An 18,177-nucleotide genomic window follows, 5' to 3' on the forward strand; every position below is an offset into this window, starting at 1 on the left:
TTCCGTTTCCCCGGCCCCCAACGCCTCATCTTCACCATGGATATCCAATCCCTCCGTTTTTTCCTCTCCAGCCGTCCCCAACAGTACCCTTCCACCGACACACTCATTCGTTTGGCCAAACTGGTCCTCACCCTTAACAATTTCTCCTTTGAATCCTCCCACTTCCTCCAGACCAAAGGCGTAGCCATGGGCACACGTATGGGCCCCAGCTATGCCTGTCTCTGTTGGCTATGTAGAACAGTTGATCTTCCGTAATTACACCGGCACCACTCCCCACCTCTTCCTCCGCTACATTGATGACTGCATCAACTTCACCAACACATTCCACCCTGACCTTAAATTTACCTGGACCATCTCTGACACCTCGCTCCCCTTCCTGGACCTCTCCATCTCCATTAATGACAACCGACTTGACACTGACATTTTTTACAAACCCACCGACTCCCATAGCTACCTGGATTACACCGCTTCCCTTACAATTCCTCATGCATCACACCTGACACCACTTCTGCCCTTCACATCATCGCTGATGCCACATGCTCAGTGACTCCCGCCACCGCTACTGCTGTGGGCACCACCACTTCTGCCCACACCAGCGCCACTCACCTGCATTCTGCTGACATGCCCCCCACAGACCCCACTGTCACTATCCCCACCCCCCAGAACCCTAAAGGGAACATTACCCCTGCTCATGACTCCACCCCCATTCCCCCCACCATCACACACACTCCAGTTACAGGTTCCGCCCCCACTTCCTGCTCTACACCCACACCAGATCCCAGCTCCCAGCCCTGCCGAGTTTTCACCATCCTCCAGACCTCCCCCTCACTGACGACGAACGATCAGTCCTCAGCAAAGGACTCACCTTCATCCCCCTCCATCCACACATCAATGAATTTAATACACGCCGTCGCCTCCGCCTCCGAGCTTACTTTCACAATCAGGACTCCTGCCCACCTTCCGAGGACCCCTTCGCCAACCTCCAACACACTGCATCCACCTGGACACCCCGCGCTGGCCTATTACCTGACCTCGACCTCTTCATTTCCAACTGCCGCCGGGTCATTAACCGCTTCAACCTGTCGACCCCCATCCCCCACTCCAACCTCTCACCCTCACAACGCGCAGCCCTCCAATCCCTCTGCTCCAATCCCAACCTCACCATCAAGCCAGCGGATAAAGGGGGCGGAGTGGTAGTCTGGTGCACTGACCTCTACACCGCTGAAGCCAAACGTCAACTCGAGGACACCTCTTCCTACTGCCCCCTCGACCATGATCCCACCCCCCATCACCAAACCATCATCTCCCAGACCATACAGAACCTCATCAGCTCAGGAGATCTCCCATCCACAGCTTCCAACCTCATAGTGCGGGAATCCCGCACTTCCCAAGATCCACAAGCCTGACCACACTGGCCGACCCATTGTCTCAGCATATTCCTGCCCCACTGAACTCATCTCTACCTACCTCGACACTGTCCTATCCCCCCTAGTCCAGGAACTCCCCACATACGTTCGAGACACCACCCACGCCCTCCACTTCCTCCAAGACTTCTGTTTCCCTGGCCCCCAACGCCTCATCTTCACCATGGATATCCAATCCCTCTACACCTCCATTCGCCATGACCAGGGCCTCCAAGCCCTCCGTTTTTTCCTCTCCAGACGTCCCCAACAGTACCCTTCCACCGACACTCTCATTCGTTTGGCTGAACTGGTCCTCACCCTTAACAATTTCTCCTTTGAATCCTCCCACTTCCTCCAAACCAAAGGGGTAGCCATGGGCACACGTATGGACCCCAGCTATGCCTGTCTCTTTGTTGGCTATGTAGAGCAGTTGATCTTCTGTAATTACACCGGCACCATTCCCCACCTCTTCCTCCGCTACATTGATGACTGCATTGGCGCCACCTCGTGCTCCCGCGAGGAGGTTGAGCAATTCATCAACTTCACCAACACGTTCCACCCTGACCTTAAATTTACCTGGACCATCTCTGACACATCCCTCCCCTTCCTGGACCTCTCCATCTCCATTAATGACGACCGACTTAACACTGACATTTTTTACAAACCCACCGACTCCCACAGCTACCTGGATTACACCTCTTCCCACCTTACCTCTTGCAAAAATGCCATCCCGTATTCCCAATTCCTCCACCTCCGCCGGATCTGTTCCCAGGAGGACCAGTTCCACCACAGAACACACCAGATGGCCTCCTTCTTTAGAGACCGTAAATTCCCTTCCCATGTGGTTAAAGATGCCCTCCAACACATCTCATCCACATCCCACACCTCCGCCCTCAGACCCCACCCCTCCAACCATAACAAGGACAGAACGCCCCTGGTGCTCACCTTCCACCCTACAAACCTTCGCATAAACCAAATCATCCGCCGACATTTCCGCCACCTCCAAACAGACCCCACTACCAGGGATATATTTCCCTCCCCACCCCTTTCCGCCTTCCGCAAAGACCGTTCCCTCCGTGACTACCTGGTCAGGTCCACGCCCACAAACAACCCACCCTCCAATCCTGGCACTTTCCCCTGCCACCGCAGGAACTGTAAAACCTGCGCCCACACCTCCTCCCTCACCTCTATCCAAGGCCCTAAAGGAGCCTTCCACATCCATCAATGTTTCACCTGCACATCCACCAATATCATTTATTGTATCCGTTGCTCCCGATGTGGTCTCCTCTACATTGGGGAGACTGTGCGCCTCCTAGCAGAGCACTTTAGGGAACATCTCCGAGACACCCGCACCAATCAACCAAACCGCCCTGTGGCCCAACATTTCAACTCCCCCTCCCACTCTGCCGAGGACATAGAGGTCCTGGGCCTCCTTCACCACCGCTCCCTCACCACCAGATGCCTGGAGGAAGAACGCCTCATCTTCCGCCTCGGAACACTTCAACCCCAAGGCATCAATGTGGACTTCAACAGCTTCCTCATTTCCCCTTCCCCCACCTCATCCTAGTTCAAACTTCCAGCTCAGCACTGTCTCCTTGACTTGTCTGGACTTGTCCGACCTGCATATCTTCTTTTCCACCTATCCACTCCACCCTCTCCTCCTTGACCTATCACCTTCATCTCCTCCCCCACTCACCCATTGTACTCTATGCTACTCTCTCCCCACCCCCACCCTCCTCTAGCCTATCTCTCCACGCTTCAGGCTCACTGCCTTTATTTCTGATGAAGGGCTTTTGCCCGAAACGTCGATTTCACTGCTTGTTGGATGCTGCCTGAACTGCTGTGCTCTTCCAGCACCACTAATCCAGTAATTGGAGTTTCATGGACCACTTGCATTCCCATATACAGGTGGAACAATGACCTAATACTCCCATGGGAGGCAATGCTCTAGCTAATGTTCTGGGAACCTGGATTTGTTGCATTTCTATTAAAGGAGATGGAATAAACATGACCGTGTCATTTGCTTTACCTTCCTCCTTTTTACTTAAATTTTCAAGAATAATGACAGATAAATGAATTTTCAGGTCACCTCCACTTTGTACCAATTCTTCCATTTCCTGTCTAATTCTATACACCTGCAATCTAGTTAGAATACTGATGTTTCTCCTTTTGCTCATTAATTTCTTTTTGAAATTGCCACTGTACTTTTAACACAAAGAATAAAATGTTTATTAAACAAGAATAATAACATTATGTCGGTAAAATGACAGGAAAGATCTTATTACAGATATTAGAAATGGATTCAAACCCTTTATAGCCCAGCAATGTTCTTACAAACAGCCAAACCACAATATCTCAATAACAAGTTACAACAATGTCCATGCTAAGCTCCTTGTTCAGGCTTTCATATTTGCAGATTTCAAGCAATTTCTGTGCATTCACTAGATGCTGTTTTTCTTCAGCTGGTGCATCTCCATGCGATACATAAGACAAATTGCAAAGTAAATTCTCCATTGGTTCGACGTCAGAACAAACACATTTGTTCCCTAATATCAGTTTTAAGCAATTTATTTATGAGATTCTGACTAGGAGGTTGAACACTTCAGTTGTCCCCTTCTGGCACAACCAAAAACTGACTGATTTTTATGGATTGTTCTTCCTTTCTGTGTCGTTGGTCCACTGTCACTAGGCAACAACACAATTTGTTTTGACCTTCAACATATTTTAATGCACTCAGCTATTAATCCATCAGTTCTATGTCAACACTGTAAAGCCTCATTAAAAGGCATGTGAAAAATAAACAGGCTTCTATTCTTCCAGTACCTCAGTCCAGAGTTCACTAAGAAAACTCTAAAATGGCAAAATGTTTCCCCCTTCTCATGCTCTCCAAAAAATTGATATAAAATTAAACAAACCTTATACTTTGACCTTAACAATACAAATCCGAATCATAGAATGGAAGCAGGCCCTTTGAGTCCATATCAATGCTTTAAAAAGCATCCCATCCAGACGCACATCATTCCCACATTTGTCATGGCTAAATCACCAAGCCTGCACATCTTTGGACTGAAGGAGGAAACAAGTACCTAGAGAAATCCCACACAGGTAACATGCAAACTCTGCACAGATAATCACCCAAGCATGGAATTGAACCAAGGTCCCTGGTCCTGTGAGGCAACAGTGCTAACCACTGTGCCACCACAGAAAGGAATAGAAGATTGGTCTGATAGATATTGTAGGCCAAGAGAATGCTTGCACAGAGCATCAACAATAGTATGGACCATATTACTATGCTATAAATTCCACGTAATATATAAATCAAAAAACAACATTGTATTATTTGCTAATTTATATCATGATCAAACTATTGTTCCAACAACTCTGAGATCAACATAGAAATGAATTATACAAACAAACCGAGAGATACATATCATCTTTTCAGGCTTATTACCTGGGACAAGAACAACACTGCAGGAAGAAACTAGTTATAGATGCATAGGTTCCAACCTATAATATTATACTTCAATATGTCCCAAACAGTTCATTTATGACTACATAGTGTGCAAATCGCTTGCAGGGGCATATCCTTTCTTGAGATATAGACTTGAAACATCTTTGTCAATGCAGCCTTAAATCACAGGTTGTAATTCATACATATTTGCGCAAGAGGGTACTGGTGAGCTAGCTGGTCAGTTGTGTCAGCCATACAACCATATCTCTTTCCCATTTGCTTTTCGTTGCTCTGGAGCTCATTTTCTTCCTGTCAGATATCTCTTAACTGTAATTTTTAAAATGCAGGTTGTAAAGTACAAAACATAAGTTAGAAAATATAATAGAATGTAATTAAATTGATGGTTGCATATATTCAGCCATAACAAGTTTTTGCAGCTATTTCTAAATTTTAAATGTGCAATCAATTTGGATAAAGTTGAAAGAGGTACTTCACTTCTGGTCACTGGACTCGAAACTTTAACTCAGCTTTCTCTTCACAGGAAACTGCTCTCTCTCCACAGGTGCTTTCAGACCTGTTGAGTTTTTACAGCAATTTCTGTTCAAACTTCATCTTGGACTCTATATTTCATGACACTCAAAAAACAAAACTGTTTTGTGATGGATTACTTATGAAGAGTTCCCTGGCTAACAAAGGAGACAGAGATGAAAATGAAATACAGAAAGTTTGCATTTGTCACGTTCATTATACAACAGAGAACCAGACTGGGTAGAGAGTTCATGGGGAAAGGGAACGAAACAATGAAAAAAGAATGAAAAGAGATTATTAGTGAAAATAAGAAAAAATTAAAAAGTCTTCTGTAAACAAATATGCAGAAAAAGGGTTGTGAAAGGAATAGGACAAATAGGGACCAAAAAGAAGATATTTGCATGGAGGCAGACGGCATAGCAAATTACTAATTGGTTACTTTGCCAATGAATATGCTGCTGCACAGTCACAGTAAAACAGTCAAAGAGAAAGTAGTTAAGATACTGGATGGGCTTAAAATTGATGAGAACAAGTTAATTAGTTGCCAGGGCCAGTTTTGATGCATCAGAGAATCCAAAAAGAAGTAGGATGGAAATTGTGAAGGCACTAATCATAATCCAATCTTCCTTAGATACAGGGTGGTGCCAGAGGACTGGAAATTGTAAGTAGTACATTCTTGTTCATGTGACAGACTAAAATTTATGCAGAGAAATGCAAACTATTACATTTTTGCACAAGAAGTGTGGAAAGGCAATTTAAAATAAAGGAGGAATTGCAGGAACAGAGGGTGCCAGAGTATCTGCACATAAATGTTTAAAGATGGAAAGACAGGTTGAGAAATTGGTTAATAAGCCATATTGGATCCAAGGCTTTATGACTAGAGGCATTGAGTATAAAAGCAAGGACGTTATGGGGAATATTTGTTTGAGTATTGTGTTCAGTTCTGGACATGCACTTTAGAAAGATTGTGAACACAGTGCACAATACTTTCAAGCTTTTTATCATCAATGGGCTGAGGAGTGGCAGGTGGAGTTTATTAGTAAGTTTGCAGATGACACTAAAATTAGAGGTGTAGTGGACAGCGAAGAGGGTTACCTCAGATTACAACAGGATCTGGACCAGATGGGCCAATGGGTTGAGAAGTGGCAGATGGAGTTTAATTCAGATAAATGTGAGGTGGAAAGCAAATCTTAGCAGGACTTATACACTTAATGGTAAGGTTCTAGGGAGTGTTGCTGAACAAAGAGACCTTGGAGTGCAGGTTCATAGCTCCTTGAAAGTGGGGTCTCAGGTAGATAGGATAGTGAAGAAAGTGTTTGGTATGCTTTCCTTTATTGGTCAGACTATTGAGTACAGGAGTTGGGAGGTCGTGTTGTGGCTGTACAGGACATTGGTTAGACCACTGTTGGAATATTGCATGCACTTCTGATCTTTCTATTGGAAAGATGTTGTGAAACTTGAAAGGGTTCAGAAATTATTTACAAGGATGTTGCCAGGGTTGGAGGATTTGAGCTATAGGGAGACTGAACAGGATGGAGCTGTTTTCCCTGGAGCATCAGAGGCTGAGAGGTGACCTTATAGAAGTTCATAAAATCATGAGGGGCATGGATAGGTTAAATAGACAAAGTCTTTTCCCTGGGGTGGGGGAGTCCAGAATTAGAGGGCATAGGTGTAGGGTGAGAGGGGAAAGATATGAAAGAGACCTAAGGGGCAACTTTTTCACACAGAGGGTCGTATGTGTATGGAATGAGCTGCCAGAGGAAATGGTAGAGGCTGGTACAATTGCAACATTTAAAAGGCATTTGGGTGGGTATATGAATAGGAAGAGTTTGGAGGGATATGGGCCAAGGACTGGCATGTGGGACTAGATTGGGTTGGGATAACTGGTCGGCATGAATGGGTTGGACCGAAGGATCTTTTTCTGTGCTGTACATCTGTATGACTCTATGATTGTGGGGTACAAGGTAATGAGAGGCATAGATAAGAATAGATAGCCAGAGACCTTTCCCCAGGGCAAAAATGGCTGTCACAAGGGATCATAGTTTTAAGGTGATTGGAGGAAGGTATAGGGGAAATGTCAGAGGTAGGTTCTTTTCACAGAGAGTGGTGGGTGTGTGGAATGCACTTCCAACTTGGCACCACCCTCATGACCTGTCCTACCTGTCTATCTTCCTTCCCATCCTCCTCTCTGACCTATCACCATCACCCCCATCTCCATTTACCTATTGCACCCCAGCTACCTTCCACCCCAGCCCAACCCCCTCCCATTTATCTCACCGTCCCCTGGCTCCCAGCCTCATTCCTGATGAAGGGCTTTTGCCTGAAACATCAATTCTCTTGCTGTCTGACCTGCTGTGCTTTTCCAGCACCACACTCTCCACACTAATCTGCAGTCCACACTTTCGCCTTGTCTTACATGGGCTGCTGATGCAAACAACCAATTGTCAGCTACTAACAGTCCCTCAGACTGACTTTTACCCATTCCTTTGCCTATCCAACTGTTGAAAGTGAGGACTGCAGATGCTGGAGTACCAGGGTTGAAAAATGTGGCGCTGGAAAGACACAGCAGGCCAGGCTGCATCCGAGGAGTAGGAGAATCAACGTTTCGGGCATAAGCCCTTCTTCAGGAATGAGGCTGGTGTGCCAAGCGGGCTGAGATAAAAGGTGGGGGAGGGGTGCTGGGAATACGATCGGTGGAAGGAGGTGAGGGTGAGGGTGAGGGTGATAGGCCGGAGAGGGGGTGAGGGCAGAGAGGTCGGGAAGAAGATTGCAGGTCAAGAGGGCGGTGCTGAATCCGAAGGTTGGGACTAAGATAAAGTGGGGGGAGGGGAAATGAGGAAGCTGGAGGAATCTACATTCATCTCGTGTGACTAGAGGGTTCCTAGGCGGAAGACGAGGCACTCTTCCTCCAGGCGTCGTGTGGCCAGGGTCTGGAGATGGAGGAGGCCAAGGACCTGCATGTCATTGGTGAAGTGGGAGGGGAAGCTAAAGTGTTCAGCCACGGGGTGGTTGGGTTGGTTGATGCAGGTGTCCTAGAGGTGTTCTCTGAAACTTTCCACAAGTAGGCGGCCTGTCTCCTCAATGTAGAGGAGACCACATCAGGTGCAGCGGATACAGTAAATGATGTGTCTGGAGGTGCAGGTGAATTTGCGACGGATATAGAAGGATCCATTGGGGCCTTGGAGGGAGGTGAGGGGTGAGGTGTGGGCGCAAGTTTTGCACTTCTTGCTGTTACAGGGGAAGGTGCTGGGAGTGGAGGTTGGGTTGGTGGGGGGTGTGGACCTGACAAGGGAGTCGTGGAGGGATGGTCTCTCCTGAATGCTGATAGGGGTGGAGGGGGAAATATATCCCTGGTGGAGGGGTCTGTCTGGAGGTGGTGGAAATGGCGGAGGATGATATGATGTATCTGGAGGTTGGTGGGGTGGAAGCTGAAGACCAGTGGGGTTCTGTCCTGGTGGCAATTGGAGGGGTGAGGTTCAAGTGCGGAGCTGCGGGAAGTGGAGGAGATGCAGTGGAGAGCGTCGTGGACCACGTCGGAGGGGAAATTGCGGTCTTTGAAGAAGGAGGCCATTTGAGTTGTTCGGTAGTGGAATTGGTCCTCCTGGGAGCAGATGCGGTGGAAACAGAGGAATTGGGAATATGGGATGGCGTTTTTACAGGGGGCAGGGTGGGAGGAGGTGTAATCTAGGTAGCTGTGGGAGTCGGTCGGTTTGCAGTAAATGTCTGCGTTGAGTTGGTCGCCCAAGATAGAAATGGAGAGGTCTAGGAAGGGGAGGGAGGAGTCTGAGACGGTCCGGGTAAATTTGAGGTCGGGGTGGAAGGTGTTAGTAAAGTGGATGAACTGTTCAACCTTCTCATGGGAGCACGAGGTCACGCCAATACAATCATTGATGTAGCGGAGGAAAAGGTGGGGGGGTGGTGCCAGTGTAGCTGTGGAAGATGGACTGTTCCACATATCCTATGAAGAGGCAGGCATAGCTGGGGCCCATGGGGGGGCCCATGGCAACTCCTTTGGTTTGGAGAAAGTGGGAGGATTGGAAGGAGAAGTTGTTAAGAGTGAGGATCAGTTCAGTCAGTCGAAGGAGGGTGTCAGTGGAAGGTACTGGTTGGGTCGGTGGGAGAGGAAGAAGCGGAGGGCTTGGAGGCCTTCATGATGGGGGATGGAAGTGTATAGGGACTGGATGTCCATCGTGAAGATAAGGCGTTGGGGGCTGGGCAAGCGAAAATCATCGAGGAGGTGGAGGGTGTGGGTAGGGAGTTCTTGGACTAAGGGGGACAGGACAGTGTCGAGGTATGCAGAGATGAGTTCGGTGGGGCAGGAGCAGGCTGAGACAATGGGTCGGCCGGGGCAGTTAGGTTTGTAGATTTTGGGTAGGAGGTAGAAATGGGCGGTGCGGAGTTGTGGGACTATGAGGTTGGAGGCAGTGGATGGGAGATCTCCTGAGGTGATGAGGTTATGGATGATCTGGGAGATGATCGTTTGGTGGTGTGAGGTGGGGCCATGGTCAAGGGGGCAGGAGGAGGAGGTGTCCGCGACTTGGCGTCTAGCTTCAGTGGTGTAAAGATCGGTGCGCCAAACTACCACTGTGCCTCCCTTGTCTGCTGATTTGACGGTGAAGTTGGGGTTGGGGCGGATGGAGTGGATGGCTGTGTGTTGTGAGGGTGAGAGGTTGGAGTGGATGAGAGGGTGGACAGGTTGAGGCGGTCAATGTCGTGGCGTCAGTTGGATATGAAAAGATCGAGGATGGGTAAGAGACCAGATCGGGGTGTCCAGGTGGATGGGGTGTGTTGGAGGCGGGAGAAGGGGTCGTCAGAGGGTGGGCGAGAGTCATTGTTGAAGAAGTAGGCACGGAGGCGAAGGCGGCGGAAGAAGTGTTCGATACCTGCAGTTAAATAAGACCTGCAGATCTGCAGTTAAATAAGGTGACTATGAGGATGAATCTAAATCAGGTAGGGGGATATAATAACACCACAGAACATCAAGCAGCCTAGCAGTTCAAAGAAAACCTGATATTGGTCAGCGCCTTCCCACTACACTTAAAAAAAAGGCGTGTCGGCCTGTTGGTGGGGGAAGGGGATCATGTAGAATGATGTTTCACGAAAATAACACAATGTTTCAGCTGAGCATCTAGGTGTCGCCAAGTATTGGAATGTCTGCAAACTGAGACATCCCACCGGCCCCAAGTCACCCGCTCGCGAATATCTTACATACAAACGCAATTAAAATGTTTTCATCTTCGTGATCGAAATTTCAGCAGATTTAACAGAAGAAGCAGGTCGCTGCCGGTGAAAGCTTTTCGAACAGCCACCCGTGTATTAAACATGATTCCTGCCCCGCTCCTGCGACAGGCTGGACCATCTCCCGCTAAAATCCCCAGTCCCAGCCCGCCCAAATCAGACCAGTTTGACATCAGACCAGTGTCTCAATAGGATTGTCCGAAAATATACGCGTTTCACCCGAAACATATTTTACGAATAGCAACCCCCGGAATGTAAAATTATTCTTCAAAGGAGCGTGTTGTGTGGATGGGCAGAATAGGTGATGACCTAAACCAGTTCTTGCAGTTTTCAAATATAAGGGCGGTCGGTTATAGTAACAAAGGACCAATGTGGCCATTTCATCAGATAATTTCAGACAAAACCTCCTGTAGGAATGAATTTAATGAAACCTCCGATCACCTGCAATAAACTGGTATTTATTAAGATGTAAGCGTATTAGTCCAACAATGGTTTCACAAGGTATATATTGGGATGAGCTTATCTTTACAATATGTCTCCATAACCTTCTTCAGAACAATGTTCACTTCTGCAACATTGTGACCCTTAAATTTTCAAACGAAATGTAATTTAAGATGTAGAATCCTTAAGGTTTCATTCTGTAACTGAGTTATTCCGTTCCATTTCATATTTGACTGCGGATCGCTTGCTATCATTTACTGAATACTTTTGATTAGACTTTCTTGTCCAGTTTGTCAATTGCAATTGTTTGTGAATGTTGCTGGAAAACCAATACCTTGTTCTAAAATCTGGTAATAACGAGGCTGTGAATTAGCGCCTAGCGAAAGAAATCCGATTCAGAAACATTTTTCTAAGTTGCCAAATCAAAATGGGCACTTTACAGAAGGCTCGATCAAAAGTTTCTTCCAATTCAAAACAGAAACTCTATCTGTGGTAATATAGAGAAGGACTTTTTCGCAAAATGAAGTTTTGCGAAGGTGACATGAAGCAGGTAGGGATTATTTATGTTCTGTGTCTGATCGACGCACCTCCAGTCATCCGAAACAGGAATAGACAAAAACCATTGAGCTAATGGAGCCACCCCTTTCCAATGAGCATATAGTGTAATCTCGATCGTCGAGCGAGTTTGAATTTGTAAAGTGTGCCACAGTTTCAGGAACACATCCCAAAGCCCTTCCCATCCAATTAACCCCTGTAGTTATTTTAACAGTTTGGGAACCATTGTTCTGCTATCTACATTGGACAGTTTTGACATGAAAAACCTAGTTGGTTCACGAATATCCTTAAGGGAAGGAAATCTGTCGTCCTTATGTAGCCTGTGACTCCAGACAATCATGTGAACAGCCCTCTCAAATGGCCTAACAAGTCATTGGGTTTGAGGGTCCTTTGAAATGAGGAACAAATGTTGATTTGGCAGTGATGCCCACATCCCATGCAAGAACAAGAAAAATAATCAAGGTATTTCCCCTACAGTGGGGCAAGTCCAGAACTAGACGGCATAGGTTTAAGGTGAGAAGGGAAAGGTTTAAATAGGACCTGAGGGGTAACATTTTCATGCAGAGGGTAGTGTGTGTGGAATGAGCTAACAGAGGAAGTGGTGGAGGCAAGTACAATTACAGAACTTAAAAGGCAACTAGATAAGTATATTTATATGGAATTCCATTCACTATCAAAGTCTTTTTAAAGAGGGTCAATTTATATTGCTCCTGCTGACAGTCTGTCCCACATAATTACTTAATTTGGAATTCATGTCGAAGTTTGTGTATTTTGTACTTATGTCCTACTCTTAAAATCTAAATTTAATAACATTTTTTTCTGTGTTATGCCACAAACTATTTTAAATTACTAAATTGTAACATGTTTCAATGTTGTTTATCTAAATTACAAAACAAGTTAATTTCAGTGAACTTCTTCATACATATGAGTCTATAAGCTGGTTTCTTGCTCTTCCATGAACCTTTTCCAAATGGATTGAAAGCCTATTTGATTTCCAAGTTGTACACTGTATTCCAAATGTGGTTTTATTAATTAACTATGTGGTAGGAAATAATTTATTTAATCAATGGCCACATACACGTGGGTGGCACGGTGGCACAGTGGTTAGCACTGCTGCCTCACAGTGCCTGAGACCCCAGTTCAATTCTTGCCTCAGGTGACTGACTGTGTGGAGTTTGCATGTTCTCCCTGTGTCTGTGTGGGTTTCTTCCCACAGTCCAAAGATGTGCAGGTCAGGTGAATTGGCCATGCTAAATTGCCCGTAGGGGTATGGGTGGGTTGCGGGTCAGTGTGGACTTGTTGGGCCAAAGGGCCTGTTTCCACACTGTAATCTAATCTAATACTGTGGAGATGCATTTCTCTTTTAGTTCAATGAAATAACATAAATTGGACTGGGTGTAGAAATGTACAGACATTAATGACCTCCACAAAATCTACTATAAAATGTTTGTGAGTGAACAACTCAACTGCATACACATTTCATATCTCTCATGTTATAAATAAATTGGGCCATTTGTTTTCAGTGGTATTAGTTCTCTTTATATGAAAATACATGCTGTATGAATGAGGAATATTGTGGTGTTGCATTGTGGTAAGGCAAGCCAGAGTAGGACTTATACAGTTAACAGTAGGGCCCTGGTGATCAATAAGATCATAGCTGATTTGTTTGTGTTTTGGGTTCCACGTTCCCACCGAACCCTGATATCCTTTGCTTCCCCTGCTGAACAAAGAGATCCAGAGGCGCAGGTGCATAGTTCCTTGAAAATGGAGTCGCAGGTTGACAGGGTAGTGAAGAAGACATTTGGCATACTTGCCTTCATTGGTGAGAGCATGGAGAATAGGATTAGGATGTCATATTGCAGCTGTACAGGACATTGGTGAGGCCACTTTTAGAATACAAGTGTACAATTCTGGTGTCCCTTCTATAGGAAGGATGTGGTTAAACCTGACAGGGTGCAGAAAACACTTACAAGACTGTTGCTGGAACTGAAGGGTTTGAGTTATAGGAAGAGGCTGAATAATCTCGGACTTTGTTCCATGGAGCATTGGAGGCTGAGGGGTGACCTTATCAAGGTTATAAGATCATGATGGGTGTAGATAGGTCGAATAACCAAGGTATTTTTCCTAAGTGGAACTTGAGGGTATAGGTTTAAGGTGAGAACAGAAAGTTTTAAATAGGACCTGAGAGGTAACATTTTCATGTAGACCATGGTGTATGTATGGAATGAGGTGCCAGAGGAAGTGGTGGAGACAAGTACAATTATAGCATTTTAAAAGTACCTGTATACGTATATGAATAGGAAGGGTTTAGAGGCATATGGGCCAAATGTTGGCAAATAGGAATGCATTAGATTGGAATGTCTCGTTGGTGCTGATGATTTGGACCAAAGGGTCTGTTTCCATGCTGTCTAACTCTATGGCATGATAAGTAGACTATTCAACCTCTCAAGCTTGCTCCACTATCAATAAGATCATAGCTGATCTGTTTGTGTTTTGGGTTCCATGTTCCCACCTAACCCTGATATCCTTTGCTTCCCCTGCTTAACAAGAATCTATCTACATTTCCCTTAAAGATATTTAAGGAATCCTGCCTCTGCTACCTCCTGAGACAATTCTAAACCCATGCATTAGTGACTTAACCATTGTATCACCCTCTCTGCCATAAAGAAAATTGCGACTGCCTCCAAAATTTGTGATTAGTGTGAAAAGTGGAATATGCAAAAAAAACCACATCTGTGGAGTTGTATATTTTTTAAGGCTTATATATAACCAGTACTAGTAATGAATTATATTTAATGTTACTTTCATATTAAAATAATATTGTTACAAAAGTTGAATTGTATCTCAGAGATACAGACACGGACTGAGGAATTAGAAATAAAGTTAGAGTGAGGTTTTATTGTCATGTGTAGTCAGCCATAGAAGTGCTGTGAAAAGTGTACAAAGTTGCCATTCTCCAGTGCCATCTTAGGTACAAAGCCTGAATGAAAAAGAATGATCATCTTAGATACAAAAGCAAAAAAAACTAAAATACAAAAACTAGAATAAAAAACACAAAAGCCGAAATACAAAAGAGGACAAAGCTAAGAAGGAAGCAGGAGGGACAGCATCGAGATCTAAAAGTCTTTTCTTCATAAGGTAAGTGGACCTTGCTCCCTAAAGCCTCAAGTCTCAATGCCACTCTCAGAGGGTAAAATATTGTGATGTATAACAATACTTAATGAGTGAATTCAGGTAGAGTTCTTTTTACTAAAATAGAGGAAAAATAAAAAGAAGGTTCATAATTTTAAAATATTAAAGGAGGCTCTACAACGCATTTTAGCAGGTTTCATTGGTATTCTCAGATTTGTCAGTCATGTGCTGATGGTGGTTGAACTTCTACAGAAAAAAAAATCTGGGACACAATTAATTGCACTTGGAAAAATAATGAATGAAAGCACCTGTTAAGGTTCATCAGGTTTCACCAACTTGATTGAGTTCTTTGATGAATTAATAAGAAAGGACTGATGAGGGAACTGCTGTTGATGTGCATATAGACTATCAAAAGAATGAAGTGGCCATCTTGTGGCACAGTGGTGGTGTATGTGCACTTGGTCTGAGTAGTCCTGGGTTCAAGTCCCACTGCTCTTGGGGTAATATCTTTCAATAAGGTGATTAGGCAAAATAGGTCAAAAGGTTGAAGTGTTACCTTACAGATGTATTACCAAAACTATTCAACTTAAAGAAATGGGGTCAGCATGGATTAAAATGGGCTAAAATGTAGTGGTGAGCAATTGTTTTGCCACAAGGTGGAAGTGTGCATAACTATTGGACCCACTGTTTTTTTCTGGATGTCTTTTAATAACATGCACTTGGATATACTGAACAGCATTTTAAAATTCACTAGCTACCTGATGAAGGAGCAGTGCTCCAAAAGCTTGTACTTTCAAATAAACCCGTTAGACTGTAACCTGATGTTGTGAGATTTTCAAAATTGGCAGTTGACATAAAATGCAGAGATGTAATGAATAGTGAGAATGATAGCAACAGACTTTAATAGAACATGAGCAGATCAAATTTATCGCCAAGAATTGTGAAGTGATTGATTTTGGTAGCAAGAATCCGAAGAGCCAATTTAAACTAAAAATTTAATGGGAATGCAAGAACAGTGGGACCTGTAGCTGTATATGCAAATGTATTAGAGGGTAGCAAAGCGTAATAAGAAGGTTATTAGAAAAAACATTCCAGATGTTTAACTCCATAAAACATGAACGGTGTACATAAACAAGGAAACTATACTCAATATTTATAAAACAAATGTTAGGACATACATGGTTAATATGACCAATTCCGGACACCACACTTTAGAAGATATGTCAAAATCTTTAGAGAGAGTCCAGAGAATATGTATCAAAATAAGGATTTATCAGGATGAGGTACTTCAGTTACTTGGTGAGACTAGAGAAATTGAGATTGGTCACTTTTGAGCAGTGAAATTTAAGGAGAAGTTTGATGGAGGTATTCAAAGTTATGAAAGACTGATACTGCAAATGAGCAAAAATGATTTTCAGTGGTAGGAGGGCTGGTGGGTGGTTCATGTGTGGAATGAACTTCTTGAGGAAGTGGTGGATGTGGGTACAATTATAATATTTAAAAGACATTTGAAGGAGTACATGAATAGGAAAGGGGTTTGGAGGGAAATGGGTCAGGAACAGCCGGTGGGGCTAGTTTAGTTTGGGATTACGTTCGACATGGACTGATTGGACCAAAGGGTCTATTTCCATGCTGTATGACTCTATGGTAGCAAAAGGATACTGATTTAAGGCAATTCAGTATCATAAGCACACCCCAGATGTTTCTGCAAAATGGTCATGAACTAAGAATTTGCATTGGTACATAATTGAGCGTTTCCAAAATAATCAGCTACACCTTCATTTCTTAAACAGAATAAAAGGTTAGTTTATTACACAAAAATTGCTGATAGTTTCTTAAGCAAAAAGTGATAAAGTTATTACCTAAAATGCTCATAACAAAGATTTCTATGTAAGGATTGAGGTTACACATGAAGAAGAAAATGAGTTTAGACACATCACAAGGAAACAAATTTTCAACAGTGAACCATTATGATCATTTTTATGCACTGGCTTGTGAGGTGCTGGAGCAGAGTCAATAATGATTCTCAAAAGAGAATGGAATAAATATTTCAAAGCAAAATACTTAAGTGCTTGGGAAAGAAGAGTGGAGTGTGTCTAATTGAATAGTTCTTTCAAAGAGTTGACACAAACTGGGGCCAATAATCTCCATCTGTGCTGCGTCATTTATTGAGTCTCTATTTCAGGCATTTTGATATGTCAGCCTCATACTACAGTAACATGTTTAATTATTCCCCTAATAGGATATGTGGAGTGTTTAACGACTGCATATAGTTCAATTGCTACCCCTTTCTGTGTTCCATTAAAGGTTCTTAGAATAAGGCGATGCTGGCCTTGGAGGAAAACCCAGTAAAGCTGGTGAATAAGACAGACTGGTCTGTATTCTTAAAATGGAGGACCAGTAGAACCTGTATGCTTGCTTTTAAACATTAGAAGTAGTATTTCAAAAACAATTTGCACCTTAAACCTTTTTTGGTGGGAGAAACTACTTGGAAACAACAGGTTTATTTTTAAATACTATTTTGCAAACGGTGTGCCATAGGTTTTTGCAAATGTAACCCATGAAACTTTACTGATAAATCTCAAACCATCCATGTGAAACGAATATTGTCATAAAGCTTTTGCATCGAGTTTTTAAAAAGTGTTCTTTGCTAAACAAAAAGGAAGATGCTGGAGATATGAATCAAACACAAACAGAAATTGCTAGAGAAACTCAGCAGGTCTGGTAGCTTCTATGACAGAAAAACAGAGTTGGCTCACTGGACCCGAAATGCTAACTCTGTTTACCCTCCACAGATGCTGCCAGACCTGCTGAGTTTGCCCAACACTTTTCTGGTTCTTTTTAAAATGACGATTAGTGGATTGCGAGTTGACCATTCGCACATCAAGTTTCGAACAACGCATCGCTTTATCTTCGATTGGTTTTTTTTTCAAACAGCTTGCGTAATTTAGGTAAAACAGAAGCATTGGGACAAGTTACATTGGGATAAGCTGTATCCACGCGGGGTTTGGTGCTAGCGCCGCGTCACAGTCACAAACCCACTCTGTTCCACTTTGGGGCACACATCAGGAAAGGATTTAATGTGCACTAAAACCTTTACCGCACGGAGCTGAGCATTTATTGGAAGTAACACGATTGCCCTGGCTTTTATTTGGAAACAAGGGGGAAAAAAATTCGTGAACCAATTGGTCTAAAATGTCATTATTGCTCCGATTTTATTAAAACGAACAATTTACTTGTTTAGCTCACAGCAGAGCTCTATTGAGATGACCATTGTTCGGAAGATTAAATTAATGAAACCGTGGAGTGTGTTGGTGTTTTCTTCACTTCTTCAGTTATTTCAAGGTAAGAACCGAAGGCATTCTGTACTATGCAATGTTTTCCACAGCTGGTAATTTCTGAAGCGTTGGTTGAATGGTGAGATGCAGT

The 18,177-nt window shown here is 44.0% G+C and overlaps 1 protein-coding gene across 1 annotated transcript in view; it reads left to right on the forward strand.

Annotated features, from left to right (window-relative positions):
• The first annotated feature begins 10,315 nt into the window (after positions 1 to 10,315).
• Positions 10,316 to 18,177, forward strand: part of otogl (otogelin-like) — a 229,066-nt gene continuing 221,204 nt past the window's right edge. Inside the window, exons 1-2 of the mRNA XM_072551603.1 lie at positions 10,316 to 10,332; positions 17,993 to 18,093. Of these exons, the coding sequence (XP_072407704.1) occupies positions 18,015 to 18,093 (79 nt within the window). The 5' untranslated portion in view covers positions 10,316 to 10,332; positions 17,993 to 18,014. The remainder of the gene's footprint in view (positions 10,333 to 17,992; positions 18,094 to 18,177) is intronic.

The sequence above is a fragment of the Chiloscyllium punctatum genome, chromosome 32, assembly GCF_047496795.1.
Source record: "Chiloscyllium punctatum isolate Juve2018m chromosome 32, sChiPun1.3, whole genome shotgun sequence".
In the NCBI taxonomy this organism is placed as follows: domain Eukaryota; kingdom Metazoa; phylum Chordata; class Chondrichthyes; order Orectolobiformes; family Hemiscylliidae; genus Chiloscyllium; species Chiloscyllium punctatum.